Source organism: Pelobates fuscus, chromosome 1 (assembly GCF_036172605.1).
Source record: "Pelobates fuscus isolate aPelFus1 chromosome 1, aPelFus1.pri, whole genome shotgun sequence".
NCBI lineage: Eukaryota > Metazoa > Chordata > Amphibia > Anura > Pelobatidae > Pelobates > Pelobates fuscus.
Window position 1 is genome coordinate 160,966,313 of NC_086317.1, and position 17,722 is coordinate 160,984,034.

Sequence of the window (17,722 nt, forward strand, 5' to 3'; positions counted from 1 at the left end):
TTTTGTAGGGTAGATTCTAAATACCCCTAGCTACACTATCTGTTTAAACTGTGCCGTTCATTCTCTCCTACCAGGTCCCAGCATCCCTTGCTGCTGAATATAAGCAGAATCTGGCTACATTAGGGGATAACTTCAGTGTTACCAAAATGTTGAAGCAGGAAAGTACGGTATATTCTTATAAGGATCTGGCAACAACAAACCTGATCCAAAACTATTAATATTCCCTAATTACACATTTTGAGCACTTCACCATATTTCCAATAAGCATATTCTCATAGAAACACAAATTAATTTGGTGTTGAGGATTTTTTATTTTTTTTTACAAACCTTTTTTTAAGTGTATACACATGGTGAAGGTCACACTTTGATAGCCCAACTTGCTCACAGCAACCATTTTGACTCTGCTAAATTTGATTTAATAAGCAGATGGATAGAAGGTCATCCTTGGGCCATGCTACAGTTGACAGGAGAGAGGAGAATTACAAAAGTGTAACTCCAAGCCAGGTACTTAAGTATGGTCTCCCTATGTTATCATTAAGTGTGAGTGGGATGTATACAAAACAAGAAATTGCTGTAGAAGAATACTTAGGACTGCGTTTTGCCTTTGCCTTCAAGTAAATGTTCCATGCCTTGGGGAGGTGACTAATTGAATGTAAACTGGAGTGGCCTTCTTGCTTTTTAAATGCCAATTCAGTGCCTTAGTAAAATCTTTTGGCAGGTTTAACAATGTAATGAAAATCTCCTTCAGTTCCATTGTGTAAAGCAAATCAGTGCTTGATCATCCAAAATATCTGAAACGTGTTTTGGTATATTGGGTTCTTTAGAGAATTCGTCTAATTCCAGCAGGGTTATTTACTAAAGTGAGAATTCAAAGTTAAAACCTCTATGCTTCCAGTTTGCTACTCTGGACTTAAATTGAAACTTCACTTTGAATGCTCACTGGAGTAAAACCTGAATGTCTTATGTGGAATTGGATGAGTGCTGGACTTTTTTGAATCAAAAAAAAAAAAAAAAAAAAGTAAATTGCAACATTTATATTTCTGACTTTCTATCACAATATATTTCACTGTACCCACCTACCACCTCTTTCTAATCTTATCGCAGTTCTTGTTTCTGGAAGGAGAGGTTACAGCATGCTTGGCTACCAGCAAGATGTGAAAGGCCAACTTAATGCAATAACATTAGTAAGCAGTGCTGTGATGTTATCCTGGTGGCTGCTGGTTGGGGGCTAGATTTTTAGGTTGGTAACCTTCGGCACTCCAGATGTTGTGGACTACATCCCCCATAATGCTCTTACACCCATAATGCTGGCAATGCATCATGGGAGGTGTAGTCCAAAACATCTGCAGTGCCGAAGGTTGCCTATGCCTGGGCTAGAATTTTGAAAATGGGCTGATGGCAATTAACTTTAAATGAACTTTTGTTTTACATGTGCAGTAATGCGCAGAATGTCATTTACAGATTAAGACTATTCCATTTTAAACTTTTAGTGTTATGCGCTATATGGTGCTTAGATGTTCATACAGGGCTTTATAAATTCTTCATGCTAAATGTTTATACATGCTGTCCAACTGATTTCTGTTAATCAGGAAAGAATGACTGCAGACAAGAACACAATGACCTACAGAACTCCAACGAACACTCCCAATGCCTGCTTATACAAGGCACGGAGCAGACAACAGGCAATATTAATTATTCCTAATGGGCACTTGGACTTTGTATTGGCTCACTCCTGAGAGTGAACACGGTCTAGTATGCAGAGAGTCTGTTTTCTTCTTATAAAACAGACATGGTCGCTCTTGTTTCTAAATATACATTGATTTTTTTCACAACCTATATAGCATATGAAGTACCTGGTGTTTATTCTCAGTGGGCCTTTCATACCTCCTCTTTTAATGGTTGTGGTTGGCACAGTTTGCACATGATGCGTTCATTACTTTATGCTCCTCATAATCACGGCAACTCTTCTACCTCTTTACCATTCACATGTTTTATAAATAGACTTGGTACCATCCCTGTCAATGTTCTAAGGTGTTCTATGTTTGGCTTTTAGTAGATCTATTTAGGACCGCCTACTTTTTTTTAAAATTAATTCTTTAAGGTATTGAATTTTTTTGATCATCTTAGATGAAAAGTAGACATTTCTGCTAAAACACATAGTATATGAAAACCTTTGCTAAACGCTGGTCTGCTCTAGGGAACTCGCATTTAAAAGGGATATTCCAGGGACGTAAGGTGCAAAGTCTTTTTTTGAACATTGTATCTGTTGAGGTTTATATATTCTTGTATATCTGCGATGAAACGATGCAGGGATGCTTACCTGTTAGGTGGGCTGCTATGCTGGTGCACCTGTATAACAGTGTTGCTTATCTGCTTTTATCCTAAGTGCAACATGAGTTTGTTTAGATATGCACTCTACCTTTTGCCTAGACACCATGTCAGCCATTCTGTATCTGGGGGACTATTTGCAACCAATGTCACACTCCGCATTTTATCTCCTTCTAATAAGTAGGAAACAAAATTGATATTTGACAAAAGGGGTTTTTTGTTGTGACCGTGTACAGTTTTCACTGACCTGCTTTCTGCTTATCACGGAACCCGTGAATAAAAAGCACATGCACCAGAAATGTGACTTAAGTAGCCAGTGGAATACCACAAATGTGTGCAGTTACATATCGTGTATATATGATCGATATAGATATATAAATACATGATTACTATGATGTACATAACCCACAAACCTTTGTGCCACAGCAGTTGAAAAGATGCAGAGGACCGCCATTGTGAAAAGACCAGGATCAGCTGTATCCATGTCTCTGCAGATTTCACTATACAAGATATAAACCCTGGCATCAGAAGTGATTGTGAGGGACATTCACAGAGAGCATTTTCATATAGAAGTCCTATTTTCATGATTTTAATGCATTATCTCCAGAATACATTAAAGTTGTCCTTTAGCAGAAAAGAATGCATTTACGAGTGTACTTAATATAATTCTTTATACAGGGCTATTTTTACTGCTCCATCCTAGCTTTATGTATTTGTCCTAATCCCCTTAACTGTAATCTGTTGTGCACCCTTTGGATTAATGTTTCACTGTTAGATCCGGACAGACATAGTGACAATGTGTTTTATATTTACAGTCTGATGCTGATGCTTCTGAAATCTTTGATCCAATGTCCCAGTCTCTCCTTGGAATGAGGTAATTTCTTTGCAATTCGCCTTGCCTAATAGAGATGAATGTTTGTGTTGGATGCGCAAGCAGTGAAACCAGAGGTATGGCTAATGATCGGCCTGGAACAATGAGCTTTTAGTGAGTTTTATATAAAAGGGTAATGATGAAGCCAAGAAAACAAATGACGCTTCAAGCAAAGACATCTGAAACTGAATAGAACCTGGTCTTCCATATTCCATATTGATTAGGGTTTTTGAAACTGGGATTTATTGGATGTGAACTGCACAGATTAGATCTTTGGGATCCTGATTGCAGTGTCATGTAGAGTCCACTAAGTTGGAAATTGTGCAAGTACGGTAATTTGTTTTATGCTGGAGACATTAATGAGAAATGAACAGCAAAGTTGGCTATTTGGCGTTAAAGGCGCATTATAGCTTTGTGAATACAAATGTGTATTCCTAGCATTGTTCACTGTTAAAGGTTCAGGTCCCTGCCTCCCCCTTGTAAAGAGTAAAAATGTATTTTTACTTACCTTTTCTTCCTCACGGCGACGGTTTCCCAACTGTTTCCCGTCTCCTCAAGATTGATCGTCTCAACAAATCCAATATTTTCTCATAGGAAAACCTTGGTAGGCTAGTGTGCATGCGGAGCAAATGCTGCTCTACACCAAAATGTCAGCCACTAGAGGGATTTAAATCTTGCAATGTAAAGTGTTTTACATTGCAGGCTTGAACAGACTGGGACATGGCACCCAGTACACGTCATTAAAATTAAGTGGTCTGGGTGCCTATAGTGTGTATTTAATGAGACCCTAGCAATTACATAAATGAGTTGCCCTTTAAGTTTAATACCATATAAAAGGACCTCGAAGAATAGTGGTTTGTTCACTTAAAGTCTGCTTAAAGGATCACTATAGTGTCAGGAAAACAAACTTTTTCCTGACACTATATAATCCTTAGGTGCCCCCCTCCCTCTGGGCTGAAGGGGTTAAAATCCCTTCAGCCACTTACCTTTATCCAGCGCCGGGCTCCCTCGGCACTGGTGACCACTCCTCCCCTTCCGAAGTCAGCACCCGAGTGGAGCCCAATGCACATGCGCGCGCATTAAAAACGCTCGTAGGAAAGCATTTCTCAATGCTTTCCTATAAACGTTCTGCGTGCTCAATGCGATTTTCGCACGCTGTCAGGAAGACTACCACTAAAGGTTGGATTAACCTTGCAATGTAAACATAGCAGTTTCTCTGAAACTGCTTTGTTTACAGCTGCAGGGTTAAAACCTGGGGGACCTGGCACACAGACCACTTCATTGAGTTGAAGTGGTCTGGGTGACTAGTGGTCCTTTAACTGGAGGTCCGAATATAAGAGCAGAGTAGCATACCATATAAATGCATTGACCTGTTTTTTTGAATAATGCCTCAAATAGATATAAACACGGGGCTAATCAACAGAGTAACACTAACAGCCAGCAATGTATTAGACTGTTATGTGACAAATAGTGCAACTACCATATATGTGAACATGAGCTACTAAAAGGACCTATAGCAAATTTTACAGGTGAAGTCCTCAAAGTAAACACAGAATCCTGAATGGCACTATTAATCTACAAGATTCATAGCCCTTTCACTGTGCCTTCATGGGCACCTATCTGAAATCAATTGCTTAACCAAATAAAAAATGAAAGGCCTGCTTGCAAAGTAAAATCAAAGTGTGCAATTATACATTCATTCTGTCAGTTGAAACGAGTTATATTGTCAACGTTATCATAAACCCCAATGGCAATTCGCCTATAATCTCTTGAAGCGGAAAATAGATAATCATACTCTGGGATTGAAATAGGGCGCCTCAACCCATGATTGGTTAGTGTTTGTGGCCAGGGATATCTCGCCATGTATTGGAAGTAGGTGTGTAAAATATATGTAAATTATAAAAGTATTGCCCTGAACCCTGTGTGCAGTGAACCAGGCGCAGCTAAATGAATCATGGTTGCGGCCAGACTGATCATGTTATGCAACGTAGTTTTTCTCCCCAGCATCACACTCCAAACTCTAAAGGAAGCTCTCATTGCCTCAAAAGGGTGTAGCTAGGGGAAGAGAATACCAACTGGGGACATCGACTAAACAATTCCCTCAATGTTAGGGAAAAATCAACAATCCATAGATATGAATCCCACAAACCTTTCTAAGAAGGAATTTACTGTGCAAGACTTGAACGGACCTGCAGTGAGGAAAAATCACTACATTACAAGATATCGATCATAAACCATAATCAAAATAAACCGCATTACGTGTCATTATTATTGTAATACTGATCAGGAAATATCAAATGAGAAACTAGTTTTTCAGATAGGACACATTTCTAAAAGTAAGATGTCAAAGTGGCTGAAACTTCTATTATTGATAAGTATTATTAAAATGTAATCCTAAATATTAACCAAAGGGGTGAAGCACACAGTAGGTGGAAGGTCAGTTTTTAATAAGACTATGAAATTATGTTAACGAAGTACAAAATAAATCATCTAAGAAACGAGTTACTGTAAATCCAGGTTTACCTGTGGATAGATGGTGACTATCCCAGTGCAGAAAACCATTAGCTGTAGGTTTTCTATGAAGATTAATTTAACACCATCCAGTAGGATTTTTATTTTCAATTCAAGAAAAGAAAATTCACATTTGTCTATCACATAAGTTGTAAGCTAATAATTATTCAATTTCACCACCATATCTTCAAATAATGATATGAGGCTGGTCCAAACTATCATATCGATGTATAGATGCCATTTAAAAATGTGGGAAGTATAGTTAGAATTTGAAGGCACATTAACCATTTTCTTCCCACCGGCCGGAGAATAGATTGGCGTAGTTAGTGCACAGGCCAACCCCATAGCCGTTCCCTTTAATTATAGATAGTGATTGCCATTAATGTTAAAGGGGACACTATAGTCACCATAACTACAGCATATTGTATTTGTTCTGGTGAGTATAATCATTCCCTTCAGGCTTTTTGCAGTAAACACTCTTTTCAAAGAAAATGCAGTGTTTACAGCCTAGTGATAACTCTCCACTGGCCACGCCTCAGATGGCTACTAGAGGTGCTTCCTGGGGCAGCACTGACATTCAGTGTCTCCTCCCTCTGCATGGATACATTGAACTTTCCACTTAGATATGCAATAATTAAATGCATCTCTGAGGAGATGCTGATTGGCCTGGGTGGCATTTGGCTCTGCCTTCTGGCATGGTCCTTGGCTGAGATCCTCAGAACTGACAATCTCAGCCAATCTAATGCTTTCCTATGGGAAAGCATTGTGATTGCATGAGATCATCACTTCTGGTGTCAGCCAAGGAGGCAGATCAGGGGCAGAGCCCAATGCCACCCGGTCCATTAGCATCTCCTCATAGAGGTGCATTTAATCAGTGACATGGATGACATTAGCGGAAGCTTGTGCCAAGAAATTAATCTTTGGCATAGTTGAACATATTGGTGGACGGAGTAAGTACGAACACATTTTTTTTTTTTACAGGCACTTTAGTGCAGAGTACAGTTATTGTAATGTAGGATTGTATCAGTTTGCCTTTTGAGTCTTGTATTCCTACTTTGACATGTCCCAGAGATCCTTGCATGTAATTTTCAAATCAAATCAAATTTTCAAAGCTTTCTGGGAAATCGGTGGAAATTAGATTTTTCAGAAACGCTGACCATTGATCGACTGATATGTACACTATGCACAACAAACCGTAAACTTATTCACTAAAGTGAGCATTCAAAGTGATTTTTATATTTAAGGTCAAAGTAACTGAACTGGAAGTCTGTTGGCTATGCTTTCCATTCTTCTACTCTGGCCTTAAATTTTTAATTCATTTTGAAATCACCTTGAATTCTCACTTCTGCAAAAACCCTGTGAATATTGCATGATCTACTGGCAAAATATTGAGGTCTGACTTGTTTTGGATCCTGCTTGCCACCTTACAGCATGGCATAGCTGTAGAAATCACATTACCTAGATGTCTGAACTCATTTGGCACTGGCTGACTGTCATCCAGTATATAACTTGGCATACTGCAGTATAGCACTTTTCATGAACAGTCAATCAGTATGTAGAAATAAAGTGCAGACTCTGCAACCTTGGTTCCCTGCAAAGTGTTAGCTGGGAAACAAATGTGTGGGTCAACCCACATGGAAGTACGAACAGGCCCTGATTTTATTTTTTGCGTTCTCATACTTAAAACGTTATGTGCCTATTTGTAGAAACATCTTTGCCTTGCAAAGCATAAAATAAGAATTGATTTATATGCCCAGAAACCACACTGGACTTTTTTTTTCTTTTTTTTTTTTTTTACAGGCTTTTAGTACCCTGGATTCTAACAATGTGTAAATAAATTAACAAGTGAAAAGGTTTAGCCAAAGCAGTCTCTAGGTAGAGAAGTCTTTTAAAATATCTTGCCATGCAGCATTGTTGGTCATTTCTATCAGTTTGGCATCTGCCTTTGAATAGAGCGAGCACGGCAGTCGCCAAGGGTTACAGAATTAGAGGAGCTGTGAGGCAGCCATGGATCTCACTCTTTCACTGCCTGTTGCTTTTCAGCTTCAGTTTGCCTTTTGTCAGTGAGGCAGCCTTCTACACCAAAGCAAATGAAGCAGAAAGCCACAAACTGGATTAAAGAATCCACTAGAGCTTCTAATCTCTAGATTCAGTATTTCTTCTATTACTGACCTGGATATTCATTAGCTGAATAAAATGACCTAAATCTGACTTTGATTTGTTAGCTGCCCTTCTTAGACCATACAGTGATATTTCTTTGAAGAAACAATATAGCGTTTGGAATATAGACCTGCATTCTGAACGCTATAGTGTGCCCTGTCCCCAACTTATTAGGTCCCATCCACCTCCGAAGGGTTATAAACCCTTTTTTTCACTTGCGTCTTTCCAGCGCCGAGGTCCCTCTGCCGTGGCTAGATCTCCTTCCACAATGTCAAGCTGATAGAGGAATCTAATGTGCAGCAAGTGTTAGACCTTCCCCATAGGAAAGCATTGAGTCATCTTTCCTATGAGGAATTTGAAGATGTTTGGACATCCGTGTCCTTTCATGGAGTTAAACATCAGATACCAGGAAGCGCCTCTAGTAGCTGTCTGGGAAGACCGCCACTAGAGGTTGTCTTAACCCTGTAATGTATATATTGCAATTTCTCTGAAAGGGTTAAGCAGTCCAAGGCACCGCACTCAGACCACTTCAATGGGATGAAGTGGTCTGGGTGCCAATAGTGTCAGTTTAACCTCCTTCAGAATAAATCTGTCCAACCCTGGTACTAACGAGGCCTACAGCTTGTTTTGGTCAAACAGGTCAACATCCTCTTGTATTAAAATGCAAATATTCCATCATAGTGGTGTCCAGCCCACGTGGCATACCAGTGTACAGTTTCAGTAACCCTATTGTAAGAGAATTGGGCAATGCCTAAACCCTGGAGTGCTGGTGATTGGATTGGGAATCAATAGATTCTAGGATTTATAACAAAATATAACTCTCAAACCTGTGACCTTGCATGGTGATTCACTTAAATGTATACAGGGCTTGTCATAAAGAAAGCTCAGAATACTGCAATATGGAATGTATTTCTCCAGTACCGCAAAGTGTCCAGCAGAGGGCAACCTTACAGAGAACTGTCACTGCATATGATTACAAAGCAGATATTCAGAACTGAGTAGTGTTATTCACTAAACCCTGAATTGTGTAGAAATCACCATGCAACTGCAAGTCTTAGCTCAAATTCGCTTAACTGGAGGTATGGCAAATTTGGAAATCTTCTTTAAATTCACCAATTTTGCATTAAATGTTTGCGGCTTGCTAGTCTTTTCCTGACCATTCCTAGTTAACAGTATAACCCTGCGTATATTTAATAGCTTAACTGGTAGTGTGTGATTTTACAATTAAAATGATCATACTGGAACTATAATTTGGGGACCCAGGGGGTACACATGGCTGCCATGGGCATATTTGGTAATTAAAAAATGGTATTTAATTTATAAAATGTATTTTTTTTTTCATTTCTTTTATATGCAAGCATCCATTAATATATTACATAGAAAGATGTGACTTGGTAATGAAACGCTCCGTAGCGTTGTACAAATGCATATCGTTGGACAGGTTCACACATTAATCTTGAAAATCTGGATTTCAGTAGATACACAGGGAAAACTTTGCATTAAAACTCAAATTTAATTTGAGCTGCTGATTTATAATTATTTTTTAGAAGATTTCTTGCAGATTATAATCACTTTGAAATTAAAAATTGTATATTTAACTACAGTTGCATCTACTATTGCTTGCGTGAAAATATTAGACTGTTGGGAGTATATTTAACAAATGCATTTAAAGGGACACTATAGTCACAAAAACTACAGCTCATTGAATTTGTTCTGGTGAGTAGAATAATTAGCTTCAGGCTTTTTACTGTAAAAACTGTCTTTTCAGAGAAAATGCAGTGTTTACATTACAGCCTAGTGATACCTTCACTGGCCACTCCTCAGATGGCTGTTAGAGATCCTTCCTAGGTCATGGCTGCCTAAAATGCATCCAAACATTCAGTATCTCCTCCCTCTGCATGCAGACACTGAACTTTCCTCAGAGATTCAATTCATCTCTATGAGGCGATGCTGATTGGCCAGGGCTGTGTTTGAATCATGCTGGTTCTGCCCCTGATCTGTCTCCTTGTCAGGCTCAGCCAATCCTATGGGGAAGCACTGTGATTGGATCAGGCTACCACTTCTGATGTCCACACTGCTTGTTTTTATGAGTCTAACAGCATGCGTAGTTACAGCTTCAGGCTTGAAAACCGTATGATTTTCCTATATTTATGGAGGCATGAGGGGCCCGGTGGGGGTGGGGGGGGGGGGGGTAGATGGTGGTTTTAACACTATAGAGTTAGGAATACATGTGTGTTCCTGACCCTATAGTGATCCTTTAAAATAGTTAAAGGCGATACAGCTGCGTTATTGTGGAAAAAAATATTTAGAATTTATAGATTCTATCTATCCATCTATAATTGATTAAATTATCCAATGCAACAGTAATTAACATGCACCAAGGAGGCAAGAACATATGAAATCTTTTTAGGTATATACTTTTAGTGCATAATTAACACACTGGTAGTAATCTCTATTCCCACAACCCAAAATATATTTGCATTATACACTGCTCAAAAAAAAAAAATAAAGGGAACACTTAAACACAATGCAACTCCAAGTCAATCACACTGTCCACTTAGGAAGCAACACTGAGTGACCATCAATTTCACATGCTGTTGTGCAAATGGGATAGAGAACAGGTGGAAATTATAGGCAATTGGCAAGACTCCCCCAATAAAGGATTGGTTCTGCAGGTGGTGACCACAGACCACGTCTCAGTTCCTATGCTTCCTGGCTGATGTTTTGGTCACTTTTGAATGCTGGCGGTGCTTTCACTCTAGTGGTAGCATGAGACGGAGTCTACAACCCACACAAGTGGCTCAGGTAGTGCAGCTCATCCAGGATGGCACATCAATGCGAGCTGTGGCAAGAAGTTTTGCTGTCTGTCAGTGTAGTGTCCAGAGCATGGAGGCGCTACCAGGAGACAGGCCAGTACATCAGGAGACGTGGAGGAGGCCGTAGGAGGGCAACAACGCAGCAGCAGGACCGCTACTTCCGCCTTTGTGCAAGGAGGAACCGGAGGAGCACTGCCAGAGCCCTGCAAAATGACCTCCAGCAGGCCACAAATGTGCATGTCTGCTCAAATGGTCAGAAACAGACTCTATGAGGGCCCGACGTCCACAGGTGGGGGTTGTGCTTACAGCCCAACACCATGCAGGACGTTTGGCATTTGCCAGAGAACACCAAGATTGGCAAATTCGCCACTGGCGCCCTGTGCTCTTCACAGATTAAAGCGCAGGTTCACACTGAGCACATGTGACAGTCTGGAGACGCCATGGAGAATGTTTTGCTGCCTGCAACATCCTCCAGCATGACCGGTTTGGCAGTGGGTCAGTAATGGTGTGGGGTGGCATTTCTTTGGGGGGCCGCACAGCCCTCAATGTGCTCGCAGAGGTAGCCCGACTACCATTAGGTACAGAGATGAGATCCTCAGACCTCTTGTGAGACCATATGCTGGTGCAGTTGGCCCTGGGAGGAGATCCCTCAGGAGATCATCCGCCACCTCATCAGCATGCGCAGGCGTTCTTTTAAAACGTTCTTTAATCTTTCTTATTAAGTTATCAAAATTATAGATATGTTTTCCATCATTATTTAAACATGCAACTCCTCTCTCCATCTCAAGCTGGAACAACAATTGAGCTATAAATTGTTTCATATCTGGTGTAGTAGTTTGTTTCCAAGTTCTTGTTATTAGTATCTTTGATGCAACAAAAGAATGGATGATCAATATTAATTGATCTTTGGGGAATCTATCCCAATTGAGATGAAGTAGGCCTACTTGTGGACATTTTTTTATTTTAATATTAAAACTCTAAACTATATATTGAATCCCAAAAACTGGAAATATTTGGACAACTCCACCAAATATGTAACATATCTCCTTCATGTGTTAGACATCTCCAACACAGGGAGGAATTAGATGTAGGTATTTTGACCAACCTTGTTGGTACTAGGTACCACCTATGGAGAACTTTAAAAAAAAAAAAAAAGTTTCAATTAAATTTAAACAATGTATATGTTTTCTAAGTAATTTCATAGGTGTGCACCAAGCCTTATTAGATCATTTAATATTAAGATCTTTTTCCCATTGTTTTTTAGCTGTGGGGTAAGTATCGGAGTAAATTTGTCTAATCAAATCAGTTGCAATAGAACATATTGTTTTTGTTTCCTTTTTATCAAAAATCCTATAAACAAAGTTATTAATACTGCAATCCTTTCTTTTTTTTTTTTTTTTTAATTCTTTATTTTTGCGTGCAAGAGATAAGCAGATGCGATTACATTTGCAGTGCCCCAACGGCATACACTCATTGTTATACATAGGTTGTTAAGTTAAGAGGCATAGCATAGAGTTACTGTGCACATTTTTATATTGTCACGATATATAGTCGAGTATGTGTCGCTTGTGTGAACTTGGTGTAAGCATATAGTGAGTCAGCGCTTGAAATCAGTCACCCCGGGCCATCAGAGACTGGTACTCCCATGTGTGCATAGCAATAAGTGGTCGAGTATAGTGCTGTGTTGTATGCATGGATACGGCCTTGTGTAGTCGTTTATGTGAGAGTGTTCCCCCAGGCTGTGTACATATGAGGAGACGTTTCTGCTGTCATGAGGGTAAGGAAGAGGTCATCAGTGACATGCAATATCAGTCCTCAAGCACTCCGTGGTCCCCACATGGTACGGAAGGCATAGAGACTGTAGTGGATAATCAGCAGTTAGCGTCTCTGAGCCTGTCCATGATGGTTGTTGTCGGTATATCGGCCTCGACTTGGCATGTGGAAGTCCTTAAATGTGGGTGCATGAGGTGACATTAGGTTGCTCACGTGAGGCATATTCGCCCATAGTCCCCTTGATCTGTAGCTTGTTGTTCTCCCTCCATGGGCCTTTCCCCATCCTGCTGCGTGTCCATAGTCGTGGCTTGTTGGTGGTCTTGGGCTGCTGCTGGATATGGGATGCTGTTTGGTGGGTTGATTGATGGGGGGGGGGGCGCGTTGTGTTTAGGGCTCCGGCCCTCGGTTCTGGCAGAGGGAAAGTAGCTCTGCGCATGACGCAGGTGGTAGTAGCTATGGTGCCGCTTTTCGCTGTGCCTCTCCCCCCTCCTTCTCCCATCTGCCACTGGGGGTAGGTGTCTCTTAGGGGCCCCGCTCTGCCTACTCACTGTGAGGTGCCTGGCATGTCTGTTCTGCGGGGATCGGCAGTCTGTGTCAGGCGCCATGAGGCAATGTTGTCACACGCGGCCTCCGCCATCTTAGATTCCGGCCGTCTCTGCGAGGACTCTGAGTGCGGCCACGGGGTGCGGACCGGGATTACCCCCCCGGTCCATGGGGGGGGGGGGATTAGGGCCAGGTCCGTTCCAGTGCAGCGTGGCTATCGGGCTCCGGGTGGCAGCATAGTGGAGCGGCGGCCGTCCACTCCACCCACCGCCCAGAGAGCTCCCACCTGTTGCGGCAGAGAACTCCCCTCCGGGGGACTAAAACCCATCAGGCAAGCCTCTCCCCGGTCCGGTGGCCCCCATCCATCGAGGGTCGCAGTGATGGGTACGTTGGATGAGTTTAATCTGTAGTAGTAGTGGGCTTATAGGGTCATTGTGTGCGGGAGCTGATCTTCCCTGCGACCGCTCCGCTCGGCGGTCCGGCCCCGCCCCCCTGCAATCCTTTCTTAATAAGGACTCATTTAGAAATCCTCTTACACTCCTATAAGAGAAGATTTCTATGTCAGAGAGATTAAGCTTAGATTTAAGATTATTAAATGGCAGCAATTTGTTGTTTTGAAGGAGATCTTTAATATAGATCTTTCTCAAGTCTCCATTTGGAGAGATTTAGGTCTGGAATAACTCTTTCGATAGCCCGAATATTTGCTCCTTCAATTATCTTTTTTGATATCTTAATTGATTTTTTGATTTGTTGCCATTCATCGATAAGATGCGATACAATCATAGAGTTAGATTGCATTAAATGAATATTATAATTAGTCTTATCCCAAATCAGGAGCGCTAGATCCTTCTGTTTTGTTCTTATTGATTCTATCTGATACCAGGGTTGTTTTTTTGAATCAGAAATATAAAATTTATGTATATGGGAAATTATATTGGCACTGTATATATCTTTGATAAGTGGGAAGGCCATTCCTCCTTGATTGATTTTTTTTTTTTGTTAAAATTTGAGATTTTATTCTTGGTGTTTTCCCATTCCCAATAAAGTTAGAAAATGAATGTTGGAGCATGTCTAGCCAAGGTTTTGGAACTTTCAATGGAATCATATTGAAAAGATAGGCCCATTTGGGGATAACATATGCTTTTATTGTGTTGACTCTTCCCCCACCAAGAAATCTCCAAAGGACGCCATTCCTTTAGAGTTTTATTGGTGTATTTTAACATTTAAAAAAAATTAGTGTCTACTATATTTTGAGGATTTGCCGTAAATAATTCCTAAATATTGAAACTCTTTTTTTTTTAGTCCACTGGAAGTTATATTTCTCTTGAAGAGAACCTAGTATATGAGAATTTATATTAATTGTTAAAGCTATGGTTTTATGGAAGTTTATCTTATAATTTGACACCTCTCCATAATTTTATATATCTTGCATTAAATTAGAAAGTGAAATATCAGGATCTGTTATTGAGATTAATACGTCATCTGCATAAAGGCATATCTTTGCTTCTACTTCTATTATCATACCTCTTATTCCCAAATTTTCTCTAATAGTTATAGCAAATGGTTCGATTGAGAGAACGTATAGCAGGGGCGATAATGGGCACCCCTGCCTCGTTCCGTTGTTAATATCGAACCATTCTGAACATATATCATATCCTATTATTCTTGCCGATGGACCTTTGTAAAGAGCCCTGATTGCAAGTGCAATCCAACCTTCCAAGCCAAATGCAGTCTGAACTCTATTCATATATCCCCATCCGACCCTGTCGAAAGCCTTTTCTGCATCAATCGACAGGGTCAGAAGGGGCGTCTCTGTTAATTGAGCATATTCAAACAAATCAATGATTCTACGAGAATTATCGCTAGCATGGCGACCTTTAACAAACCCTATTTGATCTCTATGTATCAGTTCAGGAAGTAATAAGTTAAGTCTATTGGCCAATACTGCAGCATATAATTTAACATCTATATTTATTAAAGAGAGAGGCCTATAATTTGTTATTTCTGTTGGAACTTTGTTAGGTTTCAAAATAGGCTTGATATTAGCTCTTAATAGTTCTCGTGTTATTTTGCCTGAAGAGGCAATTTCGTTAAACGTTGCAGTTATATTAGGTATTATAATTATTTTAAATATTTTAAAAAATAAATTAGAAAAACAATCAGGGCCAGGTGTTTTTGATGATTGTAAATTATTTATGGTTTCGTCTACTTCTGTCTGATATTTTTTGATTTAGATTTTCTCTTTGGAGTGGAGTAATTTTAGGAAATTTTATTTTATGTAAATACTTCTCAGTAGCCTGTTCTGCAGGTGTATGATGTAGGGTTATATAGCTTTTCGTAATACTTCTTGAATGAATTACCTATATCTTCTGGGGTCAACAAAACTTTTCCATCTTCAATAATTTTATAAATCTTATTCTCCGTTTTGTTTTTAAGTCGATTTTAAGAATATTTAATTCAGATCTTGGATGTTATTTTTTTTTTTTTTTTTTAGCAGTGTATATTGGTTTTGTGTGTGTATATAGATAGATCTATCTCTTAAAATCAATGTCTTTCTTTTGCAGTGCTACACGCAGGAAACCAATTAAAGGAGCAGCTGGGCGCCCCATACATTTCAAATACGATGATATTGCCACCAGGGCAAGAATACAAGAGCAGGCGAAGGGCTCCAAGACTGGTAAAGAACGCCTGGTTTCGGTACCCTTGCAAATAGCACTATTTGCTCTGATCACTCTCCTTGCAGTGTTATTGTACAATGTCGGAGGCAGCTCAGAAAACCCCTTCATGATTCTCTTTGAGACAACTAAGGAAACACAGCCGTGAGGTGTACTACAAAGACCTAGAGAGCCTCTGCTGAAGGCATGTCCTATGGCGGTTTTAAATAATGAACTGGAAAGACTTGGTGGTTGCCACTGGCACAATAAATTGTGGCTCTTCAAGATTCATCCACATGGAGAATGTTCAAAAGAACGTGGCGCTCTGGAGACTGGTTTTATATTTCCTGGTGTTTGGAATTTAGAGCTGTGGTGGTTAAACAATCCTTGGGTGAAATTGATCTGCCCTGTCCTAAGTCACATCAGGAGACCAGCTTGTCCTCTTGTAACTGGATTCTAGAGCCCTGCAGTAAATTTGTTTTTAAGAGTTCTTGGTGTAAAGTTATAAAATAACGGAAATAGGTGCCAACCTATACTGCGAAGGACTGAAAATGTTCTGTAAATCCAGGTATGCCATTGACAAATGAAAAGGGAAAAAAATAAAGCACAGCAAAGGTAATGGCATAAGCTCTGCTGCCCTTTTTGCAACAATGCACACCATTTAAAAGATACTTCCATGTCACATGCTGGAACTTGAAGTGCTATTTATTCGTTGGGAATATATTCCACTGCTAATCCTATTATCGTGGGCAACTTTAGTTGTGCCTGTATACCAATAATAATCAAAGTTCTCCTCTAGAGTCATTGCTGTTTGGTTTAAAGCTAGACTTTATGCATGGTGTGTTCCTCCTAAGGCCTTTGATTAGGAAGGCTTTTTTCCATGTGAGATGCTTTGGATGAGGTTTAGGGCGCACTAAGCCACTCATTCATTTTAATGTGTTAAATGGCCTTAATGTGTTAAGGAAACTGTCATTTTTTTAACCCTTTTTTGTTCCCAAAGTGACTTGCTAATTTTGCTCACTCACAGAAGGTCTTCCATTTGAATTTAGCAGCTGAGTTATGTTCTTATATATTTGATACACTACCTGCCTGTAAATTGACTAAAAGACTTAACTGTGATTTATAGCAAAAATTAAATGTTGTCTTGGGATTCCTCCACTCTAAATGCTTTTTTGCAGACTGTTTTATTGCCTTAGCTGTTGTGAACCATTTTGCTGTAAAATTCCCCTTCGCAGTGGTCTTTATTGGTAATGACTGGGTTAAACACTTGGTTCCTCCCTGCTGTTTTGTTGTATTTTTTTTTTTTTGCTCTGTTGCATACGTGCAAAGTTATTTAATTCACTGTTTAAATAAAGAATGTGTTTATTTTCCGCTTTCTGTGAATCTCTTCCTTTATTCGAGATTAAGATAATCCCATGCTCTGTCTGCTGTGTTAACATGAAAATCATTTTATGAAAGGCGTCAAAGGACTTATCATTATATTGAACTGCATGGCCATGGTAAGAATTCAGATGGATTTTTTTTGTAAATTATTTTCCAAAATGTACATAAATATCTTTGAGAATTCCCAAATGGTTTGCCCTTAGAACATTTCACAGCGATAGAATTGGAAGTAGGATTTGTTGTTTGTGTTGGCTGGTACTGTATTGTAATAATGCACAGCTGGAGTTGGCTAGCATTTATTGAATACAATCCTGCCTGCTAACGGCAGAAAATGACTACCTGTAGTATGTGTAACCTGCATATCTTCCCCCTGTCAGAGCAACCTGTAGGATGATTAACAATTGGCACAGTGCTAAGTTTCCAGCCCCCTTTAGACCTACCTCTTAATTTGCAGCTGAACTGTTTAACTACAGCAGCCTAGGATTTGCATAGAATTATGGGAACTGTAGTTTAACTGGACACCGCTTTTAATTAGATGAAATGGACTTAAGACTTGAGCAGAACTAAATATCCAATGTAAACCTAGAAGCATTATGCAATGTACAGGAAGTAAATTAATTTTAAAAATGATGAATGACTATGCGTTAACCAGAAAACAGTTAACCCTGTGTATACTATTGATA

The 17,722-nt window shown here is 39.8% G+C and overlaps 1 protein-coding gene across 2 annotated transcripts in view; it reads left to right on the forward strand.

Annotated features, from left to right (window-relative positions):
- LEMD1 (LEM domain containing 1) overlaps positions 1 to 17,026 on the forward strand; it is a 40,675-nt gene extending 23,649 nt beyond the window's left edge. Inside the window, exons 6-10 of one of the 2 annotated variants that reach the window (XM_063451366.1) lie at positions 75 to 152; positions 421 to 504; positions 1,590 to 1,682; positions 3,144 to 3,202; positions 15,567 to 17,026. In XM_063451366.1, coding sequence (XP_063307436.1) covers positions 75 to 152; positions 421 to 504; positions 1,590 to 1,682; positions 3,144 to 3,202; positions 15,567 to 15,825 — 573 coding nt within the window. In that variant the 3' untranslated portion in view covers positions 15,826 to 17,026. The remainder of the gene's footprint in view (positions 1 to 74; positions 153 to 420; positions 505 to 1,589; positions 1,683 to 3,143; positions 3,203 to 15,566) is intronic. The other variant, XM_063451374.1, reaches the window with a different exon arrangement.
- The last annotated feature ends 696 nt before the right edge of the window (positions 17,027 to 17,722 follow it).